Source organism: Rutidosis leptorrhynchoides, chromosome 10 (genome assembly GCF_046630445.1).
Source record: "Rutidosis leptorrhynchoides isolate AG116_Rl617_1_P2 chromosome 10, CSIRO_AGI_Rlap_v1, whole genome shotgun sequence".
NCBI lineage: Eukaryota > Viridiplantae > Streptophyta > Magnoliopsida > Asterales > Asteraceae > Rutidosis > Rutidosis leptorrhynchoides.
The window spans coordinates 102,537,922-102,565,707 of record NC_092342.1 but is presented as its reverse complement, the minus strand read 5'-3'; the positions used below and the strand labels follow the sequence as shown (position 1 = coordinate 102,565,707).

The 27,786-nt window shown below is 37.1% G+C and overlaps 1 protein-coding gene across 1 annotated transcript; it reads right to left on the bottom strand.

Moving 5' to 3' along the window:
- Nucleotides 1–225: 225 nt before the first annotated feature.
- On the bottom strand, nt 226–8,700 carry LOC139870496 (HIPL1 protein-like). The gene is made up of 7 exons (XM_071858290.1): nt 8,607–8,700; nt 8,357–8,514; nt 3,448–4,221; nt 2,970–3,186; nt 2,163–2,341; nt 1,830–2,071; nt 226–610 (listed from the first exon to the last, which is right to left on the bottom strand). The coding sequence occupies exons 1-7, from the start codon at nt 8,698–8,700 to the stop codon at nt 226–228; spliced, it is 2,049 nt and encodes a 682-aa protein (XP_071714391.1).
- Between the last annotated feature and the right edge of the window lie 19,086 nt (nt 8,701–27,786).

Below are 27,786 nucleotides of genomic sequence, written 5' to 3'. Positions count from 1 at the left end.
AGTATAAAGTCCTGAATCAGGCATCAGCAAAACCATATTACCTTTATCAGGCATCAGCAAAACCATATTACCTTTTGTGTAACTTATGTTATATTTTCGTGTCATTTGCCCTTTACTAAAACACTTTTGTTAAGTGAGCACGGTTTTCTTGCATGAACTCCATATAATACAACTTTCACGAGTGAAGCAAGTTATTTTTACCATACTCAACAGTACGAAACCAATTTAAAGGAACAAAGTAAAAACAATAAGAAGCATTAGATTCTTGTATGAACTCTTCAAGATGTTTGCTCTTGAAGGAGAAGATTTTGGATGTTGATTTGAACTCGTTGTTGTCTTTTCCATCGCACACACATAGTTGCAATGACTTGGTGCAACGATCCGATACACACCACTACTAGTTAAAAGATATATGTCTTTGTTGTTATCTTGTCCAAACGAGAATATGTAACCCAATGCTGGAATTGAAGTGCCAGGAACAAAGTTGCATTGTATAGGAGAATTCGAGGCACACGTAAATGGGGTGTTGTTGGATGTGAAATTTCCGCTATTAGTAGGGGTTTCAATGCCTGCCCACATTGCAGTCGCGTATAAATCTGCGTATACATAACTGCAAAAGCAAAAAGCAAAAAGCAAAATGAAAGCGCCCAAGTGAAACATGCAACTTATGTGAGTAATGTTTAATTTGATTTATTGAACCATATATATTACAAAGATAGATAACATCGTTGTCTAAGATTTGGTTCAGTCATATTGACATAAGATTATCTTTTGGAACAATAAAATAGTAAGCATATCCAAGTTATCATAACAAAACTTCATATTTCATAATTTGACAAAAATATTTACGCCTAAGATCTTCTTTCCTTTATGAACACAACTCCTAAAACACTCAAAATGAGTCCTTTCGTTCAAATAAAAAACACTCAATACATGTGATCTCTCCTGTTGTTGTCTTATAAAGATGTGTCCCTTCCTTTGACCTATTTTCTTATATATTAGTGTTGTCTTCGTTCCGTTTCCTCCATATGTGAAGACATTTTTTTTTTTATTAATTGTTAGAAGTACCTCCTTGTTAGAAGTACCTAATTTGTTTTTTTAAATCTTTCCTTTACCTAATCTTCTTATCTAAATCTTTTCTTTATTTATATAAGATTCTAAAGTCGTTCTCCTCTATATGTCTCTGGTCTATTACGTTGCTCTAGTGCCACATATGCCAATCCTTTAGTACTTCGAGCACCAACTTTTACTTCACAGTCCATCAATCATAAAATAACATTTATAATGTATATTTGTCCTAAATAATTATTTAAAAAAATAACTAATAAATATTATTAATTTTCTAATTTTACTTTTATTTTCTACTCCAAATAATTTACCAAATTAAATTCATTTAAAATTCATTGGAGTAATGTGAGAGCAAAACTGACATTTATAAAATATATAGATATAGATAGAAAATTTTACAAAAATTGTTGGATACAGTAATTTTAGACAAAAAAAGTATACTATATACCCCCCCGACTTTGATTAAATATCTATTTAAGGCAAACTCACACACCTAACAAGAATTTTTACACGAATATATACAAATACGTTTATCCTTAAACTTGAACCCACAACCTATATGTTAATGGGGTTGAGGGGGTTTATTCAAGTCCAAAAATAGTGCGCTACACCTTGTCTAACCACCCTGGAGCATATAGATCCACCAGATCGATGAACACTCAAACCAAACTCACCAATCTTTAAGACACGGGGACGTGAAATACCGCTAGGCCAATTACCATTTTGCTAATCAAATATCTTAATTTAAAGATTTTTTTTACCTTCCATACATGCATGGATCAGTTTTTGATCTATAGAAATATCCTCCCGTAATCGAAGCTGAACCTTCATTCTTATTCAACTCGTTATGGCTGTAACCCATCACTGGAAAGATCGAGTTTATAGAGTTTGATGACGTATTTCCACCTGGTGTTTCTTGAGGAGTGAAAAGGCTACGTCCTTCGTATATTCGCCAACCATAATTCCCATCTTTCGTGATCAAATTCACCTCTTCGTATTCATTCTTATTACGACAATAACAACAATAACTAATTAGAAACAATAAAAAAGTGAGCTACTGTGGTGTATGAATAATCATTCAAACAAAGTAATACCTGGCCTATGTCAGCACAAACGAAGTATGATGACCTTTCTGAATCGAAACTACATCGCCAAGGATTGCGTAATCCTAGCGCCCATATTTCTGGGAGCAAGCCATCATCTTCGGTATACGGATTGTCTTTTGGGATAGAATAGTTTCCCCATAGCGAAAGCCGTGTGATTTCTGCTTGGCCTACATGCTCATCATACATACTTTAATTATATTAGAGAAGGAAAAACGGGGGTGACGGAGTCACTTACTCTATGAGTCCAATTTAATACTCCATAGTACTTAGACAAAAAACACATAATTTAAGAAATGTCATAATTACATTATACTTTTTGCTTACTTACAAGTTTACCCCTAGTTTTTTGCCTACTTTTTTGTCTTACATACGTAAAATACGAGTATAAAAGAACTTTATCTCGTTATTCTTATCAATTTATAAAAGTGAACTATAAATTTGGGACAACCCAAACGAAGGGACTATCAAAATGGTTGAGTCAAATCAGTAATTATGTATGTGATGAGTCGTCAGACGTGTATATATTACTCCCTTAGTTTCAATCAAAAAGAGAAGTGGCACATAGTATAGGAGTACATTTTTTTTTTAACCGCGTTAGGAGAAGTACAACTATTTCACTTTTTAATAGTCAATTTTCCATTTTGCCTTATTTTAGAGTATAGGTAAGGTTAAAATGGTAAACAAATTAGTTAAATTTTGAATTTTTTTGGACTTAATAAAAAGAAGACAGAGACAGTTATTTTGGAGTACTAAAATAAGAATAAGTTTCATGATGGTAATATTAGAAACACTAACTTGGTATGTTATTGATGTCGAACCTCATAACTTTGCCCAACAAGGACTTCTTGTTTTGCGCAAAGTTCTGAGGATCTCCCACTCCACCTCCATCGCCCATCATAAAATATAAATACCCGTCATTGGGTCCGAAAAGTATATGTCCACCATGATGACCCGTATACGGAAGACCCATCGTAAAGATCCTCCTTGCTTCCCCACTCGAAACGCTCGAAAGCTAGTAAAAGTGAGCTACAAGTTACTTTTGAATGGGTTAATTTGGGCCAAAACTTAACTCTGACGAGTCAAACGGGTTGGGTCAAAAGTTGTAAAAGATGTAGTATTTGTTTTCTAAGGCACAAGCCATCTGTAATAATTTTTAAGAAATGTTTTAGGTTGGGGAACTCAACCTTAGTATGTAAAATTCTTGTTTCTACGTGTTAACCATTCCTCCTGACCCGCCCATTTACCCACATATAACTGCAAGATAAGTAGTTACCATGTTGTATTCAGCTATAACTGTCTGAATCTGACATGGCTGGACGACATTATCGTGCTCTATCTTCGAAGGATCACAGTTTACATCAGAGTTACAAGCACATCTTCCAGCACACCCTGGCCTATCTGATTTATCACAGTTAAAAGAAGCAAAAAAACGCCCGTTTTGATTAAAATTCGGATGAATTTCAATTGACATTAACCCAGATCCGGTGTCAAAATGAACCTCATCAGTCAAAACAAGATATGGTTTCGACTCATCAACATTTAGTACACCTCCAGAACCCATTTCAGGAATGTCAGCTAACCATATTTGACCTTTTTGGTTTGCAAAAAACGCACGATTCGAACCATCCGTGTGCGCTACCATATCAATGTACGAATCGTTACCAATTTTTTCTAAGCAAATACCTTTTGGGAAATTGTTGGTGTTGTTTGTATTAGTTTTGAAGCTAACTTTTTCGCCGTTGAAGCAGACTGAACCAGGAGAAGAAGATCCACCGGCTACGGTGCAGAAATCGGTGCTTGTGGGCCATATGTCGGTTAATTTGCTAGTGGTGTTGGCTAGTAATGGGGGTTGGTGTTGGATTAAAGATGAAAAAGGTGAGTTTTTTATTGACACGTTTTGACAGGTGTCCCAAACGGTTTTGCAGAAGTTGTTTGTGGCTTGATTACTTTGTGACGAATTTGATGAGACCGTTGAGTTGCAAAGCACGGGAATTTGTGTATAGCCCGCGGTGGTGGTGAACAGCTCTGCTGAAAATGGATCACATTTCTGTAAAATGAAACTATAGAGATTTAAATTGTTGAAAATTTCATTGTTTTGATGCAATATCACATTAATTTAGAAGTATCTGTTCGGAACATGATAAAAATGAACGCTTATAAACGTTAAAATATTAAATACATATAATATACAAATTAATAATAATAGAAAGTTATCAATACAAAAAAAAAGTTTTCAAAATTAGTTTTATTCTCAAATAGTTGTCAAATAGTTGTCAGCCCGTTAAACGAATTTCATTATTTGAATTACAGAAACATATATAAACAAATGGGTTATTACATGAGTCTTTAAAAGATTTCGACCCTGTTTAGACAATTTGCACGTGTTCAAAGACACCTCGTGATTGTTGAATAATATAATGTGGATACATGTGAACTAAAGATGCCTACAATTGTGGAAGTCAAATTTGAATTGACAACATTTACTACCATATAGTTGTCAACTTGATCACCACTAGCATATGATTGTCAAGTTGTTTACAACTATCATATAGTTGTCAACTTGATCACAACTAGCACATGGTTGTCAATTTGTTTACAACTATCTCAACTTGTTTACAACTAACACATAGTTGTCAATTTATTTACCACTTATTCCATTTTCAAGTAGTATAAATAGGGCATCATACATGCACACTTATGCATCCCAAAAATCAATTCTTTCTTCCTTGTATACTAAAGAGTTAGTAGAGAATAAGTGAGTGTTAATCTCCTAATTACAAGAGATATAAAGATTAGTGTTTATCCTTGTAATTAGAGAGAAGTGTAATTTCTATTATTCTTATTAGTGAAACGTTTCTTTCCTTGCTCGTGATTTTTTTACCCTATTGGCGTTTTCCACGTTAAATCTCGGCGTTCCTATTATTGTCTATATTTCAATTATTACTAGCGGTTTGCTATAATTCGGTGCCACTTTTCTCAACAAGTGGTATCAGAACTAGGTTCTTATATCTAGTGTGTATTAATCTACTTATCTAAGTAAGATTATTTTCACTCGATATAAGTTTTCAAGTACTATTTCTCGAAAAATAGTGTTGTCGAAAAGAAGATTGTAATTATAGTAATGTCTACGAAATTTGAAATTGAAAAGTTTAACGGGAGTAATTTCTCGTTATGGAAATTAAAGATGAAAGCTAACCTGAGAAAGGATAAGTGTTTGGCAGCAATCAGTGGACGGTCATCCGGGACTGATGAAAAATGGTAAGAGATGGACGGTCAGGCTATCGCAAATCTTCATCTTGCACTAGCAGATGGCGTTTTGTCTAGCATTGATGAAAAGAAGACGGCGAAAGAGATTTGGGATCACCTCGTAAAATTGTACGAGACCAAATCACTACACAACAAGATATTCCTAAAAAGGAAAATATATGTTGTACGCATGAGTGAACCCACTTCAGTGAATGAGCACATTAATAGCTTAAATACTCTATTTTCTCAACTCGCTGCATTGAGTTGCAATATAGAGTTACAAGAACGTGCCGAAATTCTACTTCAGAGTCTACCTGACTCGTATGATCAACTCATTATCAACCTAACCAATAATATTCTCACGGAATATTTAGTCTATGATGATGTTGCAGCTGCTGTTCTAGAAGAAGAAAATCGGCGCAATAATAAGGAAGACAGACAGGCCGATTCACGACAAGTGGAGGCCTTGGTGGTTTCAGGAGGGAGATCAACGGAACATGGTCCAAGTGGGAGTCACAATCATGGTAAACCGAAGTCTATAAAGAAGAAGACATATACACGCTACAATTGTGGCAAGAAAGGTCATCCGAAGAAGGATTTTCGGAGTTTAAATAACTCTAATTCTCAAGGAAATATTCCAAGCATTTCAGAAGATGAACTGCTTTAGTTAGTGAAGCAGTGGTAGCAAATGAAGGCAGAAAGACATTTTTTGATGTCTGGTTATTTGACTCAGGAGCTACTTTTCACATGACCCCTAGAAGAGAATGCTTCAAACAATATGAACGTATCTCAGGAGGATCTGTATACAGTTGCAGTGATCACAAACTAAAGATCATTGGGATTGGAGATATCGTTCTGAAGATGCACGATGGTACAGTTCGTACTATTCAAGGAGTACGACACGTAGAGGGTTTGAAGAATAACTTATTGTCTTTGGGACAATTAGATGATCTTGGTTGTAAGATGGAGATACAAGACAAGATCATGAAAACTAAGAAAGGCGCGGTTGTATTTATGAAAGGATAAAAGGTGGGTGCAAATTTATACATTCTGAAAGGCGAGATGGTACGGGAAGTAGAAGCATCAGTTGCTTCGAATGGTTCAAGTGATAAAGCTGCTATAACATGGCATCAAAAGCTTGGACATATGTCTGAACAAGGTATGAAGATTCTTGTTGAAAGAAATCTTATACCTGATCTTACAAAGGTATCGCTAACTTTCTGTGAGCATTGTGTAATCAGCAAGCAGCATCGCCTGAAGTTTAATACATCAAATTCTAAAAGTAAATTGGTTCTAGAATTGGTTCATTCTGATGTGTGGCAAACACCAGTTCTATCCCTAGGAGGAGCAAAGTATTTTGTATCATTTATTGATGATTACACTAGGAGATATTGGGTGTACCGTGTACCCAATCAAGAGGAAGGCAGATGTGTTTGAAGTTTTCAAAATTTACAAAGCACTGGTTGAACTTGAATCTGGTAAAAAGATCAAGTGTCTGAGGACAGATAATGGAGGAGAATACACTGGTCTTGAATTTGATAAATTCTGCAAACAAGAACGCATTAAAAGGCAGTTCACTACGACATACACTCCTCAACAGAATGGAGTGGCAGAGCGGATGAACAGAACCTTGTTAGATAGAACAAGAGCGATGTTGGCAACAGCAAGCTTGGGGAAATCATTCTGGGCAGAAGCAGTCAGTACTGTTACGTAATAAATTGGTCTCCGTCAACTGCAATTGAGTTGAAGTCAGCGTTGGAGATGTGGACTGAAAAACCGGTTGATTATTCAGACCTTCATGTATTTGGAAGTCCTGTGTACGCAATGTACAATTCTCAAGAAATGACAAAGTTGAATCCGAAGCCCAGAAAGTGTCCGTTCTTGGGGTATGGTGACGGAATCGTTTGTGGTACCCCACTGCCCACAAAGTAATCGTCATTAGAGATGTTGTCTTTACGGAAGACAAAGATCTTGAAGATGTTAGCACTTAAAAAAAATACATCGATACAGGTGGAAAATGAATTGACTGCTTCTGCCCAGAATACACCGATAAAGGTGCCTACAATTGTGGAAGACAAATTTGAATTGACAACATTTACTACCATATAGTTGTCAACTTGATCACAACTAGCACATGGTTGTCAAGTTGTTTACAACTATCATATAGTTGTCAACTTGATCACAACTAGCATATGGTTGTCAAGTTGTTTACAACTATCTCAACTTGTTTACAACTAACACATAGTTGTCAATTTGTTTACTACTTCTTCCATTTCCAAGTAGTATAAATAGGGCATCATACATGAACACTTATGCATCCCAAAAATCAATTCTTTCTTCCTTGTATACTAAAGAGTTAGTAGAGAGTAAGTGAGTGTTAATCTCCTAATTACAAGAGATATAAATATTAGTGTTTATCCTTGTAATTAGAGAGAAGTGTAATTTCTATTATTCTTATTAGTGAAACGTTTCTTTCCTTGCTCGTGATTTTTTACCCTATTGGCGTTTTCCACGTTAAATCTCGGTGTTCCTATTATTGTCTATATTTCAATTATTACTAGCGGTTTGCTATAATTCGGTGTCACTTTTCTCAACAACGATATGAGGCGGCATTGAGCATGCATTTGTCGTGAATGAACACATAATATGATATGAGAAGATTTTGTGGTGAAAACAAGGAGAGACGGCGAGTTAGAAAAATGTTGGTGTGATGTCGCGTGTGAGTTTGCCTTTCAAAAACGTAAAAATAAATAAATATATAAATGTTGGCTTGAGATTGAATGATTATTGACATTTAAAAATATATCAGATCATTAACAACTGACTAATTCAAACACCTCTAGCTAGGTAAAATTAATTTTTTTTTTTTTTTTTTTTTATCAGAGTACTAGTTTGAGTTCTAAAGTAAAAAAAGTTACCAAAAAGAAAGATCATACCGAGCAAAGGATCGATTTAAGAAGAGAAGCACATCCCGGCTGAGATACATTAATTGCTAAAAATTGTTTCTGTATATTTGAATCTTCAATCGAATCACAACATGAAGATTCATTATAAGAACAAAAAACTAAAGGAGTCTTGGGTTTAAATGGTGATCCTAATTCACAAAGTTCAAAATCATTATTAATCACACAAATCACAAACTAAAATCTTGAATTGGAATTTGGAAATATGTTAGTCAAAACTTACTTGAATCTGTGCAAAGAGGAAGTGAAAGAACTGGATTAATGAGAATTCGCAGTGTGAAATAAGAGAAAAATATGATGAAATGATGAAGAGTCATTGTAGCAACAAAAATGGCTTGTTAGTTCATGCTTTTAATGAAGCCGAGATATATGCAAACTTATTGACAAAATTTCATTGACTTTAGAAGTCAAAGACAGTTTTAGATCATGTTGTAGGATAGATGCTTTTTGTAGGTTTTCAAAATCTTGCTCAATAATCTGTATATACTTATTATAGTAATGTGCAACTTGTACGGCATGATGTATAAGTTGGTATTGATAATTCTAATATATTACTCTAGCATTTGACTTGTAATGTGACAAATTAGAGGACATCATATTTTGAATAATGGAAGGCAGCGATAAGTTGGTTGACTTTGCCTAATAATTTAAAATGCAAATACTTGTGTGTGTTATAATTTTGTAGGCTTATAACTACCTTTAGTGGTTTAGTTCTTGACTGTAGACTACTAATAAGTATATAGAGAGAATATGAGAGAATATGAGAGAATATATTTAGTGTGTTTTTGTAACTTACATTATGCACATATATATAGTAAAAATTTTACTATCCATATTTGACTAATTACCATCCATATTTAACTACTAAATTTACAACACTCCCCCTTGGATGGTAATTTTTTTAAAGAGCAATTAATACTGCCTCGTTAAAAACCTTGCTAAAGAAAACCCAGTGGGATAAAACTTTAGCTAAGGGAAAAAGAGTGCATCATAGAGTTGACTCCCCCTCAAGTAGACAACGCTGAGTCGTCACATCTTTTGAACTTGCCTCATGCCAATATTGTGAACGTATGTTTTGAAAACAGCGATTGACAATGCTTTGGTATAAAGATCAGCAGAGTTGTTGATTGAACGTATCTCATTTTAATCTGGTTGTCTTTTACGAGATCTTGAGTATATGAGAAGAATCTGAGGTTTTCATCTGAAACTGTATCATCTAAATCTTTTATGTACAAGTTTGACCCATGTGATTTGTCTACAGTCTCCTTCATGGTTTGCTCAAACTGTTGTTTCAATTCTTATTCCCTTTCAGTCTTTTTCTGAGCCTTACCAATATACCATTCTTTTCCATCAAACTTATGACCGTTAAGACCGTTTATAGCTTTAGCGCCTCGTCAGCATTTATGTTTTGTTCTGTCATTTTTGATACTCTTCTTTCATTTGTACTATGTAAGCTGTATTATCTTCATAGATAGTTGTTGGGTTTTTATAGCGTTCTAGTCCACAAGAATCAATAATGATTTGTATCATTGATCTTAACTAAAATCATTCCCGAGTAGCTTCATGTAACTGTAACAACCCAAACCGTAACCGACCAAACACGACGAAATTTCAAACAAAAAAAAAAAAAAAAAAAAATTTCTGGTGCAGGCCATCTGCGCGGCGCGCCAGGTGGCCGCGCGGCGCGCCAAACCACCTGGACAGCCCGCTGTCCCTGGAAGTCAATTTAATGAAAATGTTTGACTAGTTCCCGACACATTTAGCTAAAACGCTTTTAACCATGACTTCATATATGAAAAACTAGCACGTTTAATTAATAAAATCAAATTTACGAAGCGGGTCCCACATCGACCCAAATTACCCCTTGAGTACCAAAAATGCAATATTTGACCATAAGACTTTTAATACAAAACGAAGCCGAGCATGGCGATTGGGGATACGCTACCCAATCCTAAACAATCCAAAAGCAAGTCTCTAAAGCAAACTATGCAAGTCTTCTAGTCCTCGCGCTTACCCGAGCCACCAATCCGCATGCAATCTATAAAAAGAGTCAACAACGAGAGGGTAAGCTAATGCTTAGTGAGTAGAATAAATATATACATGCATATACAACTTACCTACTCGCATCCACGACATCACATAAATACACATAAATCACTTACCTCATCGTACCAAACGCTAGTATCATCAAATCGTATAACTAGCAACCTCATAAGCAATCAATAGCTAGTAACGTCAAACCGTACAACTAGCAACATCATTAGCATAAATAAATATATATAATAAATCAAATTAAATGCTAGCATCAACAATTACAATTCATGGTTAACCAATCTCTTCGCTAGGGGAACGACTTCGCGAATCAAGTCATCGATGTTCATAACATTCGTTAGCTTCCAAAAACGGCTATGGCATGCTAACCCCCCGAGGTGTTCCAAAAACGGCTATGGCATCACCCCTCAAGTGTTCCAAAAACGGCTATGGCATCACTTGCTCAATGTGAGTAGAACACGGCTATTACTCACGCTTTCGTACACCAACACGGCTATGTGTACGGGTAACTCAAATAACAACGTGGGAGTAAAACACGGCTATTACTCACGCTTTCGTACACCAACACGGCTATGTGTACGGGTAACTCAAATAACAACGTGGGAGTAAAACACGGCTATTACTCGCCACTAAATGCACAAACACGGCTATGTGACACCATCAACACGGTTCATAAATCATATACATACATATATACATATTCCACTCACAATAATCATTATGGACAAGAACGGCTATGTCCCACCACTACGGTCACAAAAACGGCTATGTGACATCATTACTACGGGCAACTATCAATGTGGACAAAACGTCTATATCTCACAACTATGGTCACCAAACGACTATATCCCACAACTATGGTCACCAAACGGCTATATCCCACAACTATGGTCACCAAACGGCTATGTGACACCATTTCCACGGGCACATAAATCATATACATACATATATAGATATTCCACTCACCTTGAAGTCTTGAAGAATGCTTCCAAGTAATCCGCAACTCGCCAATGGAAAGTACCTATTCCATTACCAGAATTACAATAATACACTTAGAGTGGATTTACAAATCAACCCAATTCGTCACTAAGTGCAATTTCGACCCAAATGCACTTCCAAGCACAAACCGTGCCCAAACTAACCAATAGTCACTAACACAAGTGAGAATGGTCCTAATATGCCAATTAAACCCGAACTCAAGTGTTAAACACGTGTCATACCCATTTTGACACTTAAACCCTAATTTTGACCCATAAAGGTCAAAATCTCATTCTTTGCAAGTTTTGACACCAAAACACATTTAACTCGGTTTTATACTTCAACTTAATCCATTTTAAGTTTATAAACTTCATTAAATCGCCAATTGGGTCATAATCACCGCGAAACCCTAATTTGACCCAAAGTCAAAGTTAGTCAACCAAATAACCCTAAATGGGTTCCAATACTTCCATAATCACTAACTTAAGTGATTAAACTAAATTTCAAGTTCTAAACATGGCCAAATAGTTCACCAACCCGAAATCCGCCAACAATTAACAACAAACCCGATTACTAGCATCACTAAACTCATTTCATCACCTAAAAGGGTTTCACAACAAAATTTACTCAAACCCTAACTTGAATATCAAATCAAATAATTGAAACTCGGAGTTTGAGCTTACCAATACTATCACCGCGTAGCCGAGAACGAAAGGAACAACTTTAAAACCCGAGACTTTGAACGATTCGAGCTGCTTCTTCACCAAAACCTCCAATCTCTCTCTAAACCTCCCTCTCTCTCTAAGAATGGATGAGGATGATGAATGGATGTGAAATGATCCAAAGTTGGATCTAAACCAACTGATAATGCCCACAAATCCGGCCCCATGTGAAATTACCCAAATACCCTTCATTTAAAATAAATAAAACAAGAGATTCTGTCAGCAGCAAACGGCGCGGCGCGCCCCTACCCCGCGCGGCGCGCGACCTCTCTGAAACAGATTCTTTTTCATTTTAAACTTTATATAAATAATCCGCGAAACCCAATCTCGAACGTCTTAATACACAAACAAGCAAGATAAATATTCGGGTCTTACAACTCTCCCCCACTTAAACTCGATCACGTCCTCGTGATCCTCATCACTTAACCAAGTGGACCTCACCCTACGGTCCTCGACATAAGTCCCAATCCGACTTTCCTAAGCAATTCCTTCCCAACGAATCGCCTTCCACAACTAAAGTCGTCAACCGTGATTTATCAAAACCACAATCCGAGCACTGAAACCTGCTCAATTTCCTCGCATCGGGAAACTCATTCCATCTCTAACCGAGATATCACTCCTCTAGCGTACCATTACCAAGTACCGTGCTAAAGCAACCAAGTCTCAACCTAAGGTCAACAACCCGAAACGATGAAGACCGAACCAAACGAATCCTTACGGATAACACCAATCACTAAACATCCCTTGTAGCGCATAATACAACCAATACGCAACTACCGTAACATCATAAGCGAACGACTAGAACCGCTAGCGTCCAATCGACTATAACAACTTAAAACCCTAGGCGTACAAAATCGACCATTGTCACGCCCGTAACGACATGTGAGCGAAATACGGCTATCGCATCAGTAATCACACAATACGGTCCTCACGATCCCACCATAGGAGTATAAAACAACTGATAGATCACTCAACACCGGATGAAGTCAGCGGACCCGAAAGTCATGCTTCACCGATATAACAATACCTCATGATGAAGTCAGCGGACCCCGAAAGTCATGCTTCACCACTATAACAATACCTCATGATGAAGTCAGCGGACCCCGAAAGTCATGCTTCACCACTATAACAATACCTCACACAACGAGTAGTGCAACATCGCGCTCCGCTACACTATAGTGAACCCTAACGGATACCGCTAACCGTCCACACTATCGAGCAAGAACCACCTATATCAAACATAGGTACCGAACAAGAATTCTCCAAAAGAGAACCCGACACACACCTTCCTTAACCGAAGGATTTCACCTTGCTCACCAAACACGTCCATTATCTCTCAACGAGATTTACCACATTACCGCCTCGGTGGGATTCCAATCCAAACCATAAGTACAATTTATCCGAAATCGCACTCTACCACGAATCGACCCAAAACTAGGTCTCGGTAAAAATTCCAGATCTACCAAAATCATCATCCGAAATATCACACTAACACTTTCCTCGCGCAGGAGTGCGACTCCCCCACTTGGAAACACGTTCCTATATCACAACTCGTACACCCGTACGATGCTACCAAAGGTAGACTTTACCAACAATTGGGTACACACGACCCATCACCACACCTTGCTCTAACCTTGAGCCCACGAAGGATTTCAATCAATCCTTAAACACTTCGAACGAAAAGTGTACCACGATTACACAAACCATACCCTCGCAATTATCCAATTGCTTTAGTTTGTCAAGTTTCACCTAGTCACTCATGTACCTACGGGTTTCTCCCGGTACCCTAAGTACAATGTAACCACAACACAATCGGAGTCGACACCACGCTAGTAGGTATAAAAGAGGCACCTAATGTCGCGTCATAAAGACTCCATTACCAACACACATCGAGATTTTAAACACTCGGCCTCAAAGGTTCCAATCACCCGACGAACCTCATGGTTCATCACTTCAACACCAAAAGCGAACACGCGCTAAACAATCGAACACCAAAACCATTTCCGTGGCTTGGTAGTAACATTCCCCAAATACTAAGGAATGCTTGGTTACACCAAGTCTTACGCCCTTCGTCCAACAACCAAACATCACCATAGGGTACTTCCGTTAGGAACGTCACCCTGAACCATAACATGCAAATTACTATGCAATTAACAAGTCCGAACATATATGCCACGTAAATAAATATTCAAAGACATATTTATTAAAACGAAACGTACCTCAACGTCTCCTTGCGGCATTCGCCGCCGCCAACTCGGGACAATCCGGCTTGCGATGTCCCTCTTTATGATAATAGTAGCACATTCCGTCATCACTCCTCGGCATTGTGCATTCCCACAACTTGTGACCCCTAACGCCACAATTAAAACATCTAGGCGCACGAGATTCCACCGCGCCCTTTACCACTTTACTCGTACTCGCACTCGGACCCTTAGTCCTCTTACTCGGAGCACCATAAGAAACAACCCTTCTCTCAATTGAAGGTTCGCCCCTTTTTGATCGGGAATACGACTCGAAACCTCTAGCCACGGCGAATAATTCTGCAAACGATTTCGCGTAGCCCCGGCTAATCTTACCTTTCAAGTCATCATTCAAAGTTCGATAGAAATCCTCCATCAACAAACGATCATTCCCCAAATATTCCGGGCAAAAACGAGCCTTCGACATAAAAGTCGTCTTTAAAGTATTCAAGTCCATAGAACCCTGTTGCAAATTTCGCAACTCACAACGCAATTCCGATAAATCGGCTGAAGTTCGGAACTCCTCGAAGAATTCCTGCTTAAATTCATCCCATGATAACGCCATAAACGTCTCACCACCGACAAGATCAATCTTGCCATCCAACCAATCCTTCGACCTACCCCGCAACAAACTAGTAGCGAGTCTCGTCTTTTTCTCGGGAGGGCATTCCATAGTACGAAAACACCCTTCGACATCCGAAACCCAAGTCGTACTCACCAAAGGATCCGGCTTCCCATCATACATCGGGGGTCTAGTCCTCATGAAGCTCTTAAGACAACGCTCCATTTCATCCCTATTTTGGAATTCGGAATACTTCCCATCCATTTCTTCTCGAAACGCTCTCATTTGCTCCGAAACGGCGGCCGCAACTCTAGCGTTAAACTCTACGTTATTCGCCTCGATCTCGTTTCGCGTCGTCAATCTCAAAATGCAAAACGATTAGATCACGAACGTATAAAATCGCACGCACAACTCCGTCCCATCTTGCTATACACTCGTCGTACATCACTCGTTAGACACGATTTGCACCCGTAATAAGGTCTGCAAGTTCTTATTACGCACACACGCCGCATCGACTTGTTAGTACAACGACCGCCTCGCTCGATGATATAAACAAACACAACCAAAATTCTACGCGATACAAACATACGCGAGAATTATTTTCACAACACAAATAACATATTAATAATATCCGCATTACTAATACAAACGTTAGTCAAACTATAACAAGGCACTAACTAAACCTATTCCTGACCCGTAATCCTACAAGTCCCGCAACAAAGTAAGCACACACAAAGTCTAAGTCTAGGCACCTATCTCAAGTCACCTAAATCCCTTAGACCATGCTCTGATACCACTTGTAACAACCCAAACCGTAACCGACCAAACACGACGAAATTTCAAACAAAAAAAAAAAAAAAAAAAATTTCTGGTGCAGGCCATCTGCGCGGCGCGCCAGGTGGCCGCGCGGCGCGCCAAACCACCTGGACAGCCCGCTGTCCCCGGAAGTCAATTTAATGAAAATGTTTGACTAGTTCCCGACACATTTAGCTAAAACGCTTTTAACCATGACTTCATATATGAAAAACTAGCACGTTTAATTAATAAAATCAAATTTACGAAGCGGGTCCCACATCGACCCAAATTACCCCTTGAGTACCAAAAATGCAATATTTGACCATAAGACTTTTAATACAAAACGAAGCCGAGCATGGCGATTGGGGATACGCTACCCAATCCTAAACAATCCAAAAGCAAGTCTCTAAAGCAAACTATGCAAGTCTTCTAGTCCTCGCGCTTACCCGAGCCACCAATCCGCATGCAATCTATAAAAAGAGTCAACAACGAGAGGGTAAGCTAATGCTTAGTGAGTAGAATAAATATATACATGCATATACAACTTACCTACTCGCATCCACGACATCACATAAATACACATAAATCACTTACCTCATCGTACCAAACGCTAGTATCATCAAATCGTATAACTAGCAACCTCATAAGCAATCAATAGCTAGTAACGTCAAACCGTACAACTAGCAACATCATTAGCATAAATAAATATATATAATAAATCAAATTAAATGCTAGCATCAACAATTACAATTCATGGTTAACCAATCTCTTCGCTAGGGGAATGACTTCGCGAATCAAGTCATCGATGTTCATAACATTCGTTAGCTTCCAAAAACGGCTATGGCATGCTAACCCCCCGAGGTGTTCCAAAAACGGCTATGGCATCACCCCTCAAGTGTTCCAAAAACGGCTATGGCATCACTTGCTCAATGTGAGTAGAACACGGCTATTACTCACGCTTTCGTACACCAACACGGCTATGTGTACGGGTAACTCAAATAACAACGTGGGAGTAAAACACGGCTATTACTCACGCTTTCGTACACCAACACGGCTATGTGTACGGGTAACTCAAATAACAACGTGGGAGTAAAACACGGCTATTACTCGCCACTAAATGCACAAACACGGCTATGTGACACCATCAACACGGTTCATAAATCATATACATACATATATACATATTCCACTCACAATAATCATTATGGACAAGAACGGCTATGTCCCACCACTACGGTCACAAAAACGGCTATGTGACATCATTACTACGGGCAACTATCAATGTGGACAAAACGTCTATATCTCACAACTATGGTCACCAAACGACTATATCCCACAACTATGGTCACCAAACGGCTATATCCCACAACTATGGTCACCAAACGGCTATGTGACACCATTTCCACGGGCACATAAATCATATACATACATATATAGATATTCCACTCACCTTGAAGTCTTGAAGAATGCTTCCAAGTAATCCGCAACTCGCCAATGGAAAGTACCTATTCCATTACCACAATTACAATAATACACTTAGAGTGGATTTACAAATCAACCCAATTCGTCACTAAGTGCAATTTCGACCCAAATGCACTTCCAAGCACAAACCGTGCCCAAACTAACCAATAGTCACTAACACAAGTGAGAATGGTCCTAATATGCCAATTAAACCCGAACTCAAGTGTTAAACACGTGTCATACCCATTTTGACACTTAAACCCTAATTTTGACCCATAAAGGTCAAAATCTCATTCTTTGCAAGTTTTGACACCAAAACACATTTAACTCGGTTTTATACTTCAACTTAATCCATTTTAAGTTTATAAACTTCATTAAATCGCCAATTGGGTCATAATCACCGCGAAACCCTAATTTGACCCAAAGTCAAAGTTAGTCAACCAAATAACCCTAAATGGGTTCCAATACTTCCATAATCACTAACTTAAGTGATTAAACTAAATTTCAAGTTCTAAACATGGCCAAATAGTTCACCAACCCGAAATCCGCCAACAATTAACAACAAACCCGATTACTAGCATCACTAAACTCATTTCATCACCTAAAAGGGTTTCACAACAAAATTTACTCAAACCCTAACTTGAATATCAAATCAAATAATTGAAACTCGGAGTTTGAGCTTACCAATACTATCACCGTGTAGCCGAGAACGAAAGGAACAACTTTAAAACCCGAGACTTTGAACGATTCGAGCTGCTTCTTCACCAAAACCTCCAATCTCTCTCTAAACCTCCCTCTCTCTCTAAGAATGGATGAGGATGATGAATGGATGTGAAATGATCCAAAGTTGGATCTAAACCAACTGATAATGCCCACAAATCCGGCCCCATGTGAAATTACCCAAATACCCTTCATTTAAAATAAATAAAACAAGAGATTCTGTCAGCAGCAAACGGCGCGGCGCGCCCCTACCCCGCGCGGCGCGCGACCTCTCTGAAACAGATTCTTTTTCATTTTAAACTTTATATAAATAATCCGCGAAACCCAATCTCGAACGTCTTAATACACAAACAAGCAAGATAAATATTCGGGTCTTACAGTAACGCAATCACTTCGGCATGATTTGATGATGTTGCAACAAGTGTTTGTTTTGAGAACGTCATGATATTGCGGTGCCTCCATTTAGGAATACATATCCAGTTTGATATTTAGCTTTATGTAGATCAGATAAATAATCTGCATCTGTATAACCAAACAAATCTTGTTTCGAGTTGTTAGAATAAAATAATTATAAATCAGTAGTTCCCCGAAGGTATCAAACTATTTGTTTGATCCCATTCCAATGTCTTTTGGTAGGGGCTGAGCTGAACCTTGTCAACAAATTAACTGCAAAAGAAATGTCAGATCTTGTATAATTTGTAAGATACATAAGAGCCCCAATTGCACTAAAATATGGAACTTCTGAACCAAGAAGATCTTCATGATCTTCTAGAGGATGAAATGGATTAGTATCAATATTAAGATCTAACAACCATATGAGTACTTAATGGTTTTTGTCTTGTCCATATTAAAATATTTTAAAATCTTTTCGGTATAAGTTGTTTGATGTATAAGTAAGTCATTAGTTATATGCTCAATATGTAAATCAACGTAATACTTGATTTTTTTTTATTTTAAAATCTTTCTTTAGAAGTTGAATGGCTTCATAGATTTCTTTATTTAAGATAATTGATATAAACAGCTATGATCACATATCCGAACATTGTTTTTATAAAACACACGTGCAAATAAGTTTATATGTATACCCTTTTCTTATCAAGTAGTAATTTAATCGATTATACCACATACGTCCCGATTGTATAAACCCATTTAGAAATCTTTGTGATTTAATGGAATATATTCCATTGGGTTTTGCATTAGATGCTTATGATATCTTAACCCTTCAGGTATATTCATATATATATCATTATTAAGTGATCCATACAGATAAGTAGTAACTGAAATGTCCCGTTCTTATTGATTAAAAACGTTCCATATTAATTGATTTCGTTGCGAGGTTTTGACCTCTATATGAGACGTTTTTCAAAGACTGCATTCATTTTTAAAACAAACCATAACCTTTATTTCATAAATAAAGGTTTAAAAAGCTTTACGTAGATTATCAAATAATGATAATCTAAAATATCTTGTTTACACACGACCATTACATAATGGTTTACAATACAAATATGTTACATCGAAATCAGTTTCTTGAATGCAGTTTTTACACAATATCATACAAACATGGACTCCAAATCTTGTCCTTATTTTAGTATGCAACAGCGAAAGCTCTTAGTATTCACCTGAGAATAAACATGCTTTAAACGTCAACAAAAATGTTGGTGAGTTATAGGTTTAACCTATATATATCAAATCGTAACAATAGACCACAAGATTTCATATTTCAATACACATCCCATACATAGAGATAAAAATCATTCATATGGTGAACACCTGGTAACCGACATTAACAAGATGCATATATATAAGAATATCCCCATCATTCCGGGACACCCTTCGGATATGATATAAATTTCGAAGTACTAAAGCATCCGGTACTTTGGATGGGGTTTGTTAGGCTCAATAGATCTATCTTTAGGATTCGCGTCAATTAGGGTGTCTGTTCCCTAATTCTTAGATTACCAGACTTAATAAAAAGGGGCATATTCGATTTCGATAATTCAACCATAGAATGTAGTTTCACGTACTTGTGTCTATTTTGTAAATCATTTATAAAACCTGCATGTATTCTCATTCCAAAAATATTAGATTTTAAAAGTGGGACTATAACTCACTTTCACAGATTTTTACTTCGTCGGGAAGTAAGACTTGGCCACTGGTTGATTCACGAACCTATAACAATATATACATATATATCAAAGTATGTTTAAAATATATTTACAACACTTTTAATATATTTTGATGTTTTAAGTTTATTAAGTCAGCTGTCCTCGTTAGTAACCTACAACTAGTTGTCCACAGTTAGATGTACAGAAATAAATCGATAAATATTATCTTGAATCAATCCACGACCCAGTGTATACGTATCTCAGTATTGATCACAACTCAAACTATATATATTTTGGAATCAACCTCAACCCTGTATAGCTAACTCCAACATTCACATATAGAGTGTCTATGGTTGTTCCGAAATATATATAGATGTGTCGACATGATAGGTCGAAACATTTTATACGTGTCTATGGTATCTCAAGATTATATAATATACAATACAAGTTGATTAAGTTATGGTTGGAATAGATTTGTTACCAATTTTCACGTAGCTAAAATGAGAAAAATTATCCAATCTTGTTTTACCCATAACTTCTTCATTTTAAATCTGTTTTGAGTGAATCAAATTGCTATGGTTTCATATTGAACTCTATTTTATGAATCTAAACAGAAAAAGTATAGGTTTATAGTCAGAAAAATAAGTTACAAGTCATTTTTGTAAAGGTAGTCATTTCAGTCGAAAGAACGACGTCTAGATGACCATTTTAGAAAACATACTTCCACTTTGAGTTTAACCATAATTTTTGGATATAGTTTCATGTTCATAATAAAAATCATTTTCTCAGAATAACAACTTTTAAATCAAAGTTTATCATAGTTTTTAATTAACTAACCCAAAACAGCCCGCGGTGTTACTACGACGGCGTAAATCCGGTTTTACTGTGTTTTTCGTGTTTCCAGGTTTTAAATTATTAAGTTAGCATATCATATAGATATAGAACATGTGTGTAGTTAATTTTAAAAGTCAAGTTAGAAGGATTAACTTTTGTTTGCGAACAAGTTTAGAATTAACTAAACTATGTTCTAGTGATTACGAGTTTAAACCTTCGAATAAGATAGTTTTATATATATGAATTGAATGATGTTATGAACATCATTACTACCTCAAGTTTAGTAGGTAAACCTACTGGAAGTGACAAGAAATGATCTAGCTTCAAAGGATCTTGGATGGCTTGAAAGTTCTTGAAGTAGGATCATGACACAAAAACAAGTTCAAGTAAGATTTTTACTCGAATTAAGATAGTTTATAGTTATAGAAATTGAATCAAAGTTTGAATATGAATATTACCTTGAATAAGAAAGATAACCTACTGTATATAACAAAGGTTTCTTGATCTTATATGATTACTTGGAATGGATTAGAAAGCTTGGAAGTAAATTAGTAAACTTGAAGGGATTTTTGAAGTGTTCTTGAAGTGTTCTTCCTATGATGATTATAGCTTGATTCTTGAAGTGATTTTTGATGAAGATGATGATTAACTACTGGAAAAATACGTTCATAATAGTGTGTGTGTGTGTTGAGAGAGAATTAGAAAGAGAATTGGAAGTGAAATGGAGTGAATGATGAGTGGTAATTGGTGAGTGGTGAGTGGGGTTAAAAGGAGTTCTAGTTAGTTGACTAGCTCATGGTAGAAGTTAAAATTGATTAGTCATACATGACATAATCAAGAGTGGAATCCCATGCTAGTTCCTATTGGTATATACTCATAGTAAGTACGTTTTGAAGCTGTGTATAATACGGGTAAGAATACGACTAGAATTCTTGATGAAAGAAAAGAATGGAAAAGTAACTGTAACCATTTTCGTTAAGTATGAGTGTTTTGATATATGTCTTGAAGTCTTCCAAAAGTATTTTAATACATCTAAATACACTACATGTATATACATTTTAATTGAGTCGTTAAGTCATCGTTAGTCGTTACATATAAGTGTTGTTTTGAAACCTTTAAGTTAACGATCTCAATTAATGTTGTTAACCCATTGTTTATTATATCTAATGAGATGTTAAATTATTATATTATCATGATATTATGATATATTAATATATCTTAATATGATATATATACATTTAAATGTCGTTACAACGATAATCGTTACATTTATGTCTCGTTTCGAAATCCTTAAGTTAGTAGTCTTGTTTATATGTATATAACTCATTGTTAATATACTTATGGAGATACTTACTTATCATAATCTCATGTTAACCATATGTATATCCATATATATATCGTCATGTCATTTTTACAAGTTTTAACGTTCGTGAATCGCCGGTCAACTTGGGTGGTCAATTGTCTATATGAAACATATTTCAATTAACCAAGTCTTAACAAGTTTGATTGCTTAACATGTTGGAAACATTTAATCATGTAAATATCAATCTCAATTAATATATATAAACATGGAAAAGTTTGGGTCACTACAGTACCTACCCGTTAAATAAATTTCGTCCCGAAATTTTAAGCTGTTGAAGGTGTTGACGAATCTTCTGGAAATAGATGCGAGTATTTCTTCTTCATCTGATCTTCATGCTCCCAGGTGAACTCGGGTCCTCTACGAGCATTCCATCGAACCTTAACAATTGGTATCTTGTTTTGCTTAAGTCTTTTAACCTCACGATCCATTATTTCGACGGGTTCTTCGATGAATTGGAGTTTTTCGTTGATTTGGATTTTATCTAACAGAATAGTGAGATCTTCTTTAGAAAAACATTTCTTCAAATTCGAGACGTGGAAAGTGTTATGTACAGCCGCGAGTTGTTGAGGTAACTCAAGTCGGTAAGCTACTGGTCCGACACGATCAATAATCTTGAATGGTCCAATATACCTTGGATTTAATTTCCCTCATTTACCAAATCGAAAAACGCCTTTCCAAGGTGCAACTTTAAGCATGACCATCTCTCCAATTTCAAATTCTATATCTTTTCTTTTAATGTCAGCGTAGCTCTTTTGTCGACTTTGGGCGGTTTTCAACCGTTGTTGAATTTGGATGATCTTCTCGGTAGTTTCTTGTATAATCTCCGGACCCGTAATCTGTCTATCCCCCAGTTCACTCCAACAAATCGGAGACCTGCACTTTCTACCATAAAGTGCTTCAAACGGCGCCATCTCAATGCTTGAATGGTAGCTGTTGTTGTAGGAAAATTCTGCTAACGGTAGATGTCGATCCCAACTGTTTTCGAAATCAATAACACATGCTCGTAGCATGTCTTCAAGCGTTTGTATCGTCCTTTCGCTCTGCCCATCAGTTTGTGGATGATAGGCAGTACTCATGTCTAGATGAGTTCCTAATGCTTGCTGTAATGTCTGCCAGAATCTTGAAATAAATCTGCCATCCCTATCAGAGATAATAGAGATTGGTATTCCATGTCTGGAGATGACTTCCTTCAAATACAGTCGTGCTAACTTCTCAATCTTGTCATCTTCTCTTATTGGCAGGAAGTGTGCTGATTTGGTGAGACGATCAACTATTACCCAAATAGTATCAAAACCACTTGCAGTCCTTGGCAATTTAGTGATGAAATCCATGGTAATGTTTTCCCATTTCCATTCTGGGATTTCGGGTTGTTGAAGTAGACCTGATGGTTTCTAATGCTCAGCTTTGACCTTAGAACACGTCAAACATTCTCCTACGTATTTAGCAACATCGGTTTTCATACCCGGCCACCAAAAATGTTTCTTGAGATCCTTGTACATCTTCCCCGTTCCAGGATGTATTGAGTATCTGGTTTTATGAGCTTCTCTAAGTACCATTTCTCTCATATCTCCAAATTTTGGTACCCAAATCCTTTCAGCCCTATACTGGGTTTCGTCTTCCCGAATATTAAGATACTTCTCCGATCCTTTGGGTATTTCATCCTTTAAATTTCCCTCTTTTAAAACTCCTTGTTGCGCCTCCTTTATTTGAGTAGTAAGGTTATTATGAATCATTATATTCATAGATTTTACTCGAATGGGTTCTCTGTCCTTCCTGCTCAAGGCATCGGCTACAACATTTGCCTTCCCCGGGTGGTAACGAATCTCAAAGTCGTAATCATTCAATAATTCAATCCACCTACGCTGCCTCATATTCAGTTGTTTCTGATTAAATATGTGTTAAAGACTTTTATGGTCGGTATATATAATACTTTTGGCCCCATATAAGTAGTGCCTCCAAGTCTTTAATGCAAAAACAACCGCGCCTAATTCCAAATCATGCGTCGTATAATTTTGTTCGTGAATCTTCAATTGTCTAGACGCATAAGCAATCACCTTCGTTCGTTGCATTAATACACAACCGAGACCTTGCTTTGATGCGTCACAATAAATCACAAAATCATCATTCCCTTCAGGCAATGACAATATAGGTGCCGTAGTTAGCTTTTTCTTCAATAACTGAAACGCTTTCTCTTGTTCATCATTCCATTCAAATTTCTTCCCTTTATGCGTTAATGCAGTCAAGGGTTTTGCTATTCTGGAAAAGTCTTGGATGAACCTTCTGTAGTAACCAGCTAGTCCTAAAAACTGGCGTATGTGTTTCGGAGTTTTTGGGGTTTCCCACTTTTCAACAGTTTCTATCTTTGCCGGATCCACCTTAATACCTTCTTTGTTCACTATGTGACCGAGGAATTGAACTTCTTCCAACCAAAATGCACACTTTGAAAACTTAGCGTACAATTCTTCCTTCCTCAATACTTCTAACACCTTTCTCAAATGTTCACCGTGTTCTTGGTCATTCTTTGAGTAAATAAGTATGTCATCAATGAAAACAATGACAAACTTGTCAAGGTATGGTCCATACACTCGGTTCATAAGGTCCATGAACACAGCTGGTGCATTAGTTAAACCAAATGGCATGACCATAAACTCGTAATGACCATAACGTGTTCTGAAAGCAGTCTTTGGAATATCATCTTCTTTCACCCGCATTTGATGATACCCGGAACGTAAGTCAATCTTTGAATAAACAGACGAGCCTTGTAGTTGATCAAATAATTCGTCGATTCTCGGTAGTGGGTAGCGGTTCTTGATGGTAAGTTTGTTCAACTCTCGGTATTCGATACACAACCTGAATGTACCATCTTTCTTCTTGACAAACAAAACAGGAGCTCCCCACGGTGATGTGCTTGGTCGAATAAAACCACGCTCTAAAAGTTCTTGTAATTGGCTTTGCAGTTCTTTCATCTCGCTGGGTGCGAGTCTGTAAGGAGCACGAGCTATTGGTGCAGCTCCTGGTACAAGATCTATTTGAAATTCAACGGATCGATGTGGGGGTAATCCCGGTAATTCTTTCGGAAATACATCGGGAAATTCTTTTGCGACGGGAACATCATTGATGATCTTTTCTTCAGTTTGTACTTTCTGGACGTGTGCTAGAACAGCATAGCAACCTTTTCTTATTAGTTTTTGTGCCTTCAAATTACTAATAAGATGTAGCTTCGTGTTGCCCTTTTCTCCGTACACCATTAAGGGTTTTCCTTTTTCTCGTATAATGCGAATTGCATTTTTGTAACAAACGATCTCTGCTTTCACTTCTTTCAACCAGTCCATACCGATTATCACATCAAAACTCCCTAACTCTACTGGTATCAAGTCAATCTTAAATGTTTCGCTAACCAGTTTAATTTCTCGATTCCGACATATATTATCTGCTGAAATTAATTTACCATTTGCTAATTCGAGTAAAAATTTACTATCCAAAGGCGTCAATGGACAACTTAATTTAGCACAAAAATCTCTACTCATATAGCTTCTATCCGCACCCGAATCAAATAAAACGTAAGCAGATTTATTGTCAATAAGAAACGTACCCGTAACAAGCTCCGGGTCTTCTAGTGCCTCTGCCGCATTAATATTGAAAACTCTTCCGCGGCCTTGTCCATTCGTGTTCTCCTGGTTCGGGCAATTTCTAATAATGTGGCCCGGTTTTCCACATTTATAACAAACTACATTGGCATAACTTGCTCCGACACTACTTGCTCCGCCATTACTCGTTCCGACACCATTTGTTCCTTTCGTTCTATTAACCCCTAGTCCGTAGATCTCACACTTCGCCGCGCTATGACCATTTCTTTTACACTTGTTGCAAAATTTGGTGCAGAACCCCGAGTGATACTTTTCACACCTTTGGCATAGCTGCTTCTGATTGTTGTTGTTGTTGCGGTTATTATTGTTGTTGGGATGATTGTTGTAGTTGCTGTTGTTGTTGTTGTTGTTGTTGTTGTTGTTGTTGTTGTTGTTGTTTTTGGGCCGTTTGTTGTAGTTGCGATTGATGTTGCGATTGTTGGGATAATTGTTGCAATTATTGTTGTAATTGCTGTTGTTGTTGTATTGGTGATTCTTATCACCGTTTTCCTCCCACTTTCTTTTGACTTGCTTCACATTGGCCTCTTCAGCAGTCTGTTCTTTAATTCTTTCTTCAATCTGGTTCACTAGTTTGTGAGCCATTCTACATGCCTGTTGTATGGAGGCGGGCTCGTGTGAACTTATATCTTCGTGGATTCTTTCCGGTAATCCTTTCACAAACGCGTCGATCTTCTCTTCCTCATCTTCGAATGCTCCCGGACACAATAGGCACAATTCTGTGAATCGTCTTTCGTACGTGGTAATATCAAATCCTTTGGTTCGTAACCCTCTAAGTTCTATCTTGAGCTTATTGACCTCGGTTCTGGGACAGTACTTCTCGTTCATCAAGTGCTTGAATGCTGACCACGGTAGTGCGTACGCATCATCTTGTCCCACTTGCTCTAGATAGGTATTCCACCATGTTAACGCAGAACCTGTGAAGGTATGCGTAGAGTACTTCACTTTGTCCTCTTCAATACACTTACTTATGGCAAACACTGATTCGACCTTATCGGTCCACCGTTTCAATCCGATCGGTCCTTCGGTTCCATCAAATTCCAAAGGTTTGCAGGCAGTGAATTCTTTGTAGGTGCATCCTACACGATTTCCTGTACTGCCAGATCCAAGGTTATTGTTGGTATGTAGCGCAGCCTGTACTGCGGCTATGTTTGAAGCTAGAAAAGTACGAAATTCCTCTTCATTCATATTCACGGTGTGTCGAGTAGTCGGTGCCATTTCCTTCAAAATAGTCAAATGGAACAAGTTAATCATACAGAATATTAAGAGTAGTTAATAGTATTTCGTAGCATAATATGAACTCATTTATAAAAGCTTTTTCTTCATATTAGCGTTTTATAAGTTTAAATTCGGGTAGTACCTACCCGTTAAGTTCATACTTAGTAGCTAATATACAATTCAACTACTACAATTCTATATGAAAAACTGATTATAATAATATTTCGCGTTCAAACTTTTATACAATATTTTACAAACTTACAATACCGCTTATTTTACATAAAGCATGAAATATAGCACACAATAACTTTGATACAAGATAGTTGTGAAGATAATTCTAGCTAGTACACAAGTCGTTCAGCAAAGGCAATAAAGACACGTAATTCATACGTCCAGAAACAAGTCATGCATTCTGGTTTTACTAGGACTACTTCTCATCCTTGGTCTTGTGGAACATAACCGTTATGGCCGTTGATAAGACATCATGTTGTAACGTCGTCAAAGGGACGAGGGTTACGTAATGACCAACAGTCTCGTAATAACCTAAAAACCTCATTTCTTACCCCAATTACCGACTCCGTCACTTGTGGGAACGTTTTGTTTAATAGTTGTAGCCCGATGTTCTTGTTCTCACTTTGGTGAGAAGCGAACATTACTAACCCGTAAGCATAACATGCTTCTTTATGTTGCATGTTAGCCGCTTTTT

What these genes read in the sequence shown, in the direction of transcription:
- LOC139870496 (XM_071858290.1), bottom strand. Translation starts at nt 8,700, where the DNA reads ATGACTCTTCATCATTTCATCATATTTTTCTCTTATTTCACACTGCGA. An exon ending in TCCTCTTTGCACAGATTCAA is followed by an intron (nt 8,515 to 8,606) that starts GTAAGTTTTGAC and finishes TTTGTGAATTAG; the next exon opens with GATCACCATTTAAACCCAAG. An exon ending in TTTGTGCTGACATAGGCCAG is followed by an intron (nt 2,072 to 2,162) that starts GTATTACTTTGT and finishes TGTCGTAATAAG; the next exon opens with AATGAATACGAAGAGGTGAA.